General features: G+C 36.5%; 1 protein-coding gene across 1 annotated transcript; it reads right to left on the bottom strand.

Annotated features, from left to right (window-relative positions):
- Nucleotides 1-155: 155 nt before the first annotated feature.
- Nucleotides 156-7,644, bottom strand: LOC116629528 (dynamin-1-like protein; the record flags this gene model as incomplete). Its single annotated transcript, XM_032399795.1, has 6 exons — nucleotides 156-1,253; nucleotides 2,645-2,734; nucleotides 2,982-3,137; nucleotides 3,359-3,479; nucleotides 6,447-6,653; nucleotides 7,493-7,644. Coding segments are annotated over 6 exons (834 nt in total), but the record flags the coding sequence as incomplete, so codon positions are not given.
- Between the last annotated feature and the right edge of the window lie 1,464 nt (nucleotides 7,645-9,108).

Here is a 9,108-nt window from a genome sequence, read left to right as displayed (position 1 = left end):
GGTGGCTCAGTCGTTAAGCGTCTGCCTTCGGCTCAGGTCATGATCCCGGGGTCCTGGGATCGAGCCCCGCATCGGGCTCCCTGCTCGGCAGGAAGCCTGCTTCTCCCTCTCCCACTCCCCCTGCTTGTGTTCCTGCTCTCGCTATCTCTGTCAAATAAATAAATAAAATCTTAATAAAAAAAAACCAAGAACCAAACCCTTATTCTAAGACAGTGTCTACAAACTCATTTTTAACATAACTTTTCTAGTGCACTTTCCAAGTGCTTTAAAGTGCCTTAACATGCCTTACTCATGTCCGCTTTGAAATTTTTTTTCTGACACTGAGTCACCTCAGCTAAGCAGCTAAAAAAATAGTTCCCTGTACCTGTTAAAGAGAAGATGCTTGTTTCCTCCAACAGTGCTGGCAAAATAAGCACTAAAATAACACTGTTACCATCTGTGGGCCTCAGATTCCTCATCTGTTTAACCAAAGGACTGAAGCTGATGACCCAGGGTCCCGTCCAGTTCCCAAATTCCATGTTTGCAATTTTCTCCCTACCCATATGCATAAAAGGAAATTTTATAAAGAAGGGGACTCCAAGGTCTTACTGGATTAAGGAGTAGCAGAAAAATTTACTGTTCTTGGATAAAAGTAGCTGAGAACAAAAGTAGCATCTGGATAAATTGCTTTATCCACCAGCCTTGTCTCCATGTGAGAGCTTACACAACTTGCAACATTCACCTCAAATGGAAAAAAAAGAGCCATGAAATGCAGCCACCCAGTACTGGTGAAAATTTACTATTTAGGTAAATCTTGGAATGTCCTTCCCAGCTTTCAGAGCCAAATGAAAACAATTTTAAACACTCAGTTTTCCACTCTTGAACCTGAATAAACTACACCAGTTACTGAAAGGGAGCAGGCAGTCCACACTAAATCAGTGCATCCCAGATCCCCTCTGACTTGCAGTCGTGTAAACAGAAACTTAGAATAATGCTGCCAGGTGGTTTTGGGAATTAGATTTAACATAACAATGTAATGCCCTCAGCATACTTCCGGGGATGTAACGATAAAATAATGTGGTCCATGTGTGTTTTATCGTTATCCCATGCTCAGTAAATTTGATACAACTGATTTACAACAGATTTTTCCTCTCAAAAGTGACAATTCAAATGGTATTTACCTCTATATTATTGTTCATTAGCCCACAAGCATCAGCAAAGTCTGGATGTTTTGTGTTGATATAAGCCAATTCAATTGCCACTAAGTTATGGACCTAGAAAAGAATAAAATTAGGCTTTAGGAAACATGAAACTTAGTAAACAGTTCTAAAAAAGACACTATGGGACCCTGATGCCTAAATCAGTAATAATTATACTCCAACTGATGGCGTATTCTGCCATATAATAATCTGCTCTATCTTTTGAATTATTTGTATCTCAGCATCTAAGATTGCATTTCTAAAGGGGGAGGGGAGGAAGTAACCTTAAGGTAGTCAGAAGTACTTTGTTAGGGGGAAAAAAATTCCCTGATGCAAATCTAAGTTCCAAGGCTTTATGTAATTTTGCTATTAAAATCTCAGATCATCTGCTATTCCATGTCACAAAGTTTCAGTTCAGTTTCAACAAGAAAACATTTCATAATCAGATATAAAAGATGTTAACTTTATTTGAGTAAAAGACACATTTAAAGACCTGAGATAATGACTGATTAGCCTCAATTAGACACATAGTTTAAATACTGTATGTGGTTTGAAATCCTAATGGGACAATAATCCAAAAAGAAAGTTGAAATTAATTCCTCCAGCACTGCAGAGATTAAACTAACTCCTTCATTTGCACTGCCCTAACGAATCTCAGGTATTAGGAGAGCACTAAAACGTCAAGAACCAAGGTGAAAAGCATCTATTCAAATGAAATTCCAATGATTCTGTGCTATCACTAACTCTGAGATCAGGCTAACTATATCCCTGCTCCTTCAGGCTGGGGGTTACGCTTGCTAGGGAAACACCCGAGGAGCAGTGCTCACATTCTACACTTCCAGGGATGGTTTTGTAGTCTTAGTAAACCTCCACTGGGGGTCAGCACCACCCTGAGCCAAGGACCCAAATGCACTGTTAGTGACCAGAAAGGGAAACTAAACACACAGCCAACAAATAGAGACATAAAAGCAATCTCAAATGCTTATCCCATATTTTTGCCAATTTCAGCATTTTTAAGGATAGCAGCAACCCACAAAATAGTAGCAAGCAACCATGATATTACAGCATTGGGTCATCAAATAAGCAAACAAGAAGTGGCCAAATGACCCCGATGTACCAGAGTTAAAATAGCTGGCTATAAAGGCTCAGTTTACTGGGGCTGAAGATAAAACTAATTTTCCATGAGATCAGTGGTGCTATATTGTAGAGCAAAGTTATTCACAATCCCCAACAATAACTCCAATCTCATGAAAACCTGTGGCCGCAGGCTAACAATGACTGAAATATGAAGAAAAATGTACTTTATGCCAGAATTACCAAAGTGTCCTTTGAAATAAGTGAGGTTCACTTCTTTTTCTTCCCAATACACTGGGAAACATGCCTAAACTCTAACGTACTCCTATTGCTGTACAAAAAAACTTCTTTAACAGTGGTTACAATGATCATTTGTGAAAGTAACAGCTCACCATTTCATTTGTAACAGGCAACCGTTTACGAAGAAGACAAGTCACTACTTCAACTATGGCATCATGAAGTTTAGGAAACCGCAACAACTCCTATATATGATGGAAGAAAGAAAAATAGAACAGTCTGCCTTGTTTAAAGGAAAATTAAATAATCACCAAAATAGCGAATTAGACTTTAAGCTACATTTAAGCATACTACTTCAAATCACTTTCCAATCGGGAAAATGCAGATTTTAAGTTACCTTTAGCCCATCTTCCATGTTTCCTCCCACCCCAGGAAACCAGCACTTCCTGTCTTGTACTACCTCACCTGACATGTGTGACATTTCGCAGTTACCTGTGTACTGTAATTGCTACAGTGCTGAATGATCCTTTGCATTTCCTCATGAACCAGTTCCACACAACGCAGGCTGGGTTCTTCCAGACGTTTGATTTGCCGCTTGACCAGTAACTCAAATGAAACTTCAGGCACAAACAAAGCAGGACGAGGACCCTAAAAAAATTTTTGAGCTCTTATTATAGCTACACAAAATTTTAATTCTTCCCTAGGTTAAAATAAATTATGTTTTTTGGTATTTTTCATGAAAAGTGCTTCCTAATAATCAAGTACGAGAGCAAAAATACGATTCATTTAAAAAGATACAGCTAATGGGTTAAAAATTATAATAAACCTTTAACCTCTTTCAAAAAATTCTAAAAGTTGAGCATACTCACAGTAGCATTTCTAATGGCGGTCAAAATGTCTATAGTGTTAAGGCCACCTAGTGGGTCAACAGATTCTAAAGTTCGCCCAAAAGTCTCATGGAAAATATAACATATCCTAGCACCACCGCATCTGAAAGGCAATGAAGTATACGGTTTCTATTATTACTAAAAGGGAAAGAAGCTACAAGTTAGAAGTCTTCCTATAAGCCTTTAAGGTCTTATTTTCTGAGAAAGTCTCAAATAATTACATTTAGATAATTTCCATGTGTTCTCAACTCCATTATGATCCAGTTTCTCTTAATTTTTTCTTTTAATGAAGAGTCATTCAACAAAAAGGCATTCATCACATGTATATGTGTGTGTTGGCGTGCACACACACACACACAGAGTAACTGTTTTGTCAAAAAACATCAGTTCACTAAGAACTACTAAACATCTTTTCTCTGCCCTAGTTTTCTTGACTATGAGCTTTTTAAAAGACAAGAAACAGAATCTTATTTATTTCTGTTTATCCACAATTTACAGGAGACACAGACAAACTTCCTGTAAAGGACCAGATAGTAAATAGTTGAGGCCTTCCGGGCCACAGAGTCTCTGCCACACGACTCCGTTCTACCACTGAGCACAAAAGCAGCTACAGACAAAATATAAACAAATAAAGCACAGCTGTGTTCCAGTAAAACTTACGCACGCTAAAATTTGGATTCTACATAATTTTCCCATGTCATGAAATATTCTTTGAATTTTTTTCAACCATTTAAAGATGTAAAAATCCTTCTTAGCCAATGGGCTACAGTTTGCTCCTGCTTTAAACAAATTAAATCTCTATTACACACTACTTTCTTACAGTTGTCTAAGCAGAAGGTACTAGCCTAACATTATGCTAAGTGAAATAAGCCAGACACAAAAGACAAATATTGTATGATTCCCCTCATATAAAATACCTAGAATTAGCCAATTCACAGAGACCGAAGGAGGAGGGAACAAAGAGATACTGCTTAATGGATACAGAGTTTCTGTTGGGGTGATAAAAATTTTAGAAATAGATGCGATTTGATGATTTGACAATACTGTGGCTTTAATTGGATGCCATTAAATTATACTTAAAAGTAGTTAAATTACCAGTCTGCCTCCAACCTTCCCCTTCTCCACCTAATGTTCCATAACGACTAGAATTATCCTTCTAAAATGGGTACTCATCTGACTGAAAGTGTTCTTTCAGTCAATTCTCCAAATTCTGAAGATTTTTGGCTTTCCACGATTTGTTCTGAGATGCCTTTGCTGCCTGCCTCCTGTTACATCCTGTCGCGCACATGCCGTTCTCCAAATACACCCTGCGCTACTCTTTGCTGTCCCAAAGCCTAAAGCACCCTTCTACTTATTGCTTCCCAAATTCTATTCGGAGCCCAACTGAAACAATTTTCTTTTTTTTTTTTTTAAGATTTTTATTTGACAGAGAGAGAGACAGCGAGAGAGGGAACACAAGCAGGGGGAGTGGGAGAGGGAGAAGCAGGCTTCCCGCGGAGCAGGGAGCCCGATGCGGGGCTCGATCCCAGGACCCTGGGGTCATGACCTGAGCGGAAGGCAGATGCTTAACGACTGAGCCACCCAGGCGCCCCTAAACACATTCTTAACTATGACACTCTCCCAGTGCCTGAGAGAAATGTAAATGGTCTCTCTTCAATGTTTTAAAGGCTTAAATGATTACAGATATTTGCTTTATTAACTACTTATAAAACTCCCCATATATGTTATAAGCACATTTCTGGGTATGTATTATATTTAATAAATATTTAAATAAAAATACTTGATTATATTCCTGTTTGCCACATAATTGTGCCTCGTATTACCTTGTTCTGCCTTACCCAATAAGCTTCTTAAAGGTTCATCTTAGTAATCTTTATTTCCCTCAATATGCCATATATATAATATATATTTCCCTCAATATTGCCGTGTGTGTGTGTGTGTGTGTGTGTGTGTGTATAAAATAACCATTCACCAATTAATTCAATACTGTCTTTATGGAGTTAACTCACATAAAAGGCCACCTGGGTCACACAAAAGCACACAGAAAATTCACACAAGTGCATGTATAATTTCACAAGTGGTGAAATCTGAATATGCTCTGGGTTGTACCAGTGTCCATTTTCTCATTCTGTTACTGTACTGTAGTTATGCAAAATGTCAACACTGGGGAAGATGGGGTAAGGATTAACAGGACCTAGGAAGGTACATTTATTTGCAACTTCCTGGAAGTCTATAATTACTTCAAAATTAAAAGATTTTTTTTAAATGAGAGTTCAGAGAAATGAACATTCTTATATACTGCTAGTAGTAAAACAATACAATCTACTAACAGTATGACAACAGTAAGAGACTTTTAGGATGTTCCTACCCTGTGACACAGTAATTCCATTCTAGGAATTTAGCCTAAGTGTTTACTCCGATACATGCCCCCAAAATAGTCCATCACAACACTGTTTATATATGTGTAGGAATAAAAACGATCTACCAGTAGTAGAGTACTGGTTCAAGAAAAGAGAGTGTATCTAAAAAGTAAAGTGCCATGTAAATTTTTAAGATTGATTATAGAAATCTATAATTAATATTAGTTGTTTGGGACACGGTGATTTAAAGAAATGATTCCAAAATAGCATGACAGTATTTTGATCTGATTTTTGAAATACATTTATAATGTTTTACAGATGCATAGAAAAATGTCTAGGTTCATGCCAAAATTAGCAGGGACTATTTCTGGATAGTGGAATTAAGTAATTTTGTCCTATTATTTTTATCTGCATTTTCTTTTTTTTTTTTCATGAAAAACTATAGTGTGTCTATTAAAGAAACAAACATTTAAAAAGTTAAACTACCAAATATTTTTAAATACTTCTCAAAGTCTTGTTTAAAAAAAACTGAAATTTTTACTGTGCTTTACCTATACACATACATCAGACATCATCATTATTTCTGCAAAATACTATTGTGCAGATAATAAATCACAATCAGAAAATCTCAGAGTTAAAGTCACTGTTACAAAAGCTAAAGTAACCCAGCAATTCAAGTAACCAAATCCATAGAGAAATTTTTTACTTACAGCTCTGAAGTTTCAATATATTTTGCAGTTCCTTCAATAGTGTTACAATATTCTGTGGCAAATTTGGTAATAAGTTGGAGTAAAGTAGCACTTTTATCATCCACAGGTTCACCATAGCTATTTAGGAGAGACTGATACTGAGCAGCTAGAACATTTATTCTTGTTTTCAACTCTGGTAAGCAATCTCTGATGTGATGCATCAGTAACCTAATAAAGGTTACAAGAAAAGATTTAAAGTAAAACTATATTTTGAAGACCCAAATAAGTCAAATTTTTAAAATGCCAATAATGGTAAAAGCTGTCAAATAATTTGTCCTGGCAGGAAATAATGCAATCTTGGGCGAGCAGTAAAGGCTTATTTACTGAAAAAATGACATGAACAAAGACAACTTGGTCAACACTTTTTAAATTTGCCTTCAACCCATCAAACTATAGCATTTGCTAGTGAATCAAATATAAATTGAAAAAAATTTGATTTCTGACTTATCTTTTACAGTGAGTACTTAGCACAGTGAAAATCAATCTTATTAAGATCCAAGTCCATCAGCCTTTAAATTATTTAGGGAATAAGACAAAGGTAAGAGAAAACAGCTTTCATTTCAGTCATTTATAAATTATCTAGAAAGGTTTTCCAGTCCCTCTACCATCAGTGGGTATTAAGGATTCAAGGTATATACTTTAAATTCTTTTTATGAATAAGAATAGAAGAAGACATCCTAAAATAAGAATCGATTATGTGAAAATTATTTTAGTTTAGGTCCTGAAATCCCAAGTGGAAATTAAGTCATCTGCTACCTAGTTCTATTACCAAAAGTAAATTGACTGTCAAGAACTTCATAATTAAGACATTTTAAAAATTCCCTTGAGCATTCCCTATTTAACCCCAACCACCTGAATTAAAAAAAGACATCTACATTATAAGAACCTACTGTACAAGTAACAAAACCTGAAACTGTACACACAAGAATGTTATGAAAATGTAAGGAACTAAAAATGAGAGCTCTCAGACTCTCATTGGCAAACCAAAGGGACCTCAAAAATGTTACCTGTTTAGAGTCCTAGCAAGATACTTTGTTCCATTTCTATTAGCCAGAGATGGGTATTTCTTTTGAAGGAAAGCATATTCATCACGGATTGAATCAGTTACACTCTTCTTATTGTTAATATCTAGCTGGCTCCTAAGGTTGAAAAATAACAAATTGTTTAATTAAAAGTCAGCTGTGTCCTCTACATACCTTAGATGATGATGGTAGCACCAGACACTGTAGTAATGCCCGATATGGACTGTGTTATCTAATTCGTGCAATAATTCTATGCAGTAGGTATTATCCCATTTTATAGCAAAGGAACCAAGGTTCAGGGACATTAACCTACCCAAGGTCACATGTTAAGCACTTCGGCCAAGATTCAGTCTGTGACTTGTAATACCTGAATAGTTTAGGCCTCATTGTTACCATTAACTCTTGTCAAAAGCAGTACTCTGAAGTAACAGGGACAGACAGGTGAAAAAAAAGTATAAATATGATGACCAGCTGTATATTTTATCCATATACAGACAACTAATTTCTACCAAAAATAATTAAAGAGCAGTCATTTACAAATGCAACAGTTTTATACCATGAAAAGAGAAGGGGGGATTAAAAAAAAAAAACAAAAGCTGAAGTATGGGTGAGGTAGGACATACGAGTAAAGCAGACAACTGTAAAGGATCTTCAGTATCACTTAGTAAAAAATTTTCATTTAGAAAAGGCCTGAGACCCAAAGATGTTAGGTGTCATTTAAATCCACATTATATATCTAGTTTATGGACAAACTAGGAGTAGAACCCAGATCTCCTGTTAATTTCAGTGCTTCCTACTTTATAAAGTCTTTGGACTAAGAGAGATCTTCATCTGAAATCTGCTTTCACCATGTGACTTTGGTAGATGTATAACTTGAGTCTTCTGATTATAAAATAAACATCAACCCCTACCTCACAGAGATGTTGTAAGGGTTCAAAGAGATACCATTTGCAAACTGCTCACAGGAGAGGGTCTAAAACATAGTAGTTTCCTTTCTACAATTTTTGATACCAGCTATTTATAATTAGGATATCTTTAATAAAATCACTCGAAGTCCCATCCTGGCAATTACAAAGGATCACTAATGCCAGAGGTGTTAAACCAATTTATTTAAATCCTACTAGCTTATTAACAAACTTTTTCTTGATTGCATGCAAATTAAATAATACATTTGTTTTTTTTCTTATCCAGAGCACTCCTCATATATAACATAATAGGCAAAAATTTTTCAAGCCTGGCTATTAAATTTTCTTCCATTTTATGGACTACTTACTTTAAAAACACTTTCCATTACAAATGCCCACAGGAGGCTTTAATGAATCTCTTTTCTTCCTTTAGAGCAATGAATTCCTAGCAATACCAAGATTATGGTAAAAGGGGAAAAGAGGGATAATATCACATTTTAGGCTGCTTTTAAAAATTCAGATCTGGGGGCACCTGGGTGGCTCAGTCGTTAAGCATCTGCCTTCGGCCCAGGTCATGATCCCGGGGTCCTGGGATCGAGCCCCGCCTCGTGCTTCCTGCTCAGCGGGAAGCCTGCTTCTCCCTCTCCCACTCCCCCTGCTTGTATTCCCTCTCTCGCTGTGTCTCTCCCTGTCAAA

Source organism: Phoca vitulina, unplaced genomic scaffold (assembly GCF_004348235.1).
Source record: "Phoca vitulina isolate PV1807 unplaced genomic scaffold, GSC_HSeal_1.0 scaffold1257, whole genome shotgun sequence".
Taxonomy (NCBI): domain Eukaryota; kingdom Metazoa; phylum Chordata; class Mammalia; order Carnivora; family Phocidae; genus Phoca; species Phoca vitulina.
The sequence above is the reverse complement of the archived record's forward strand: the minus strand, read 5'-3'. Positions and strand labels throughout refer to the sequence as shown.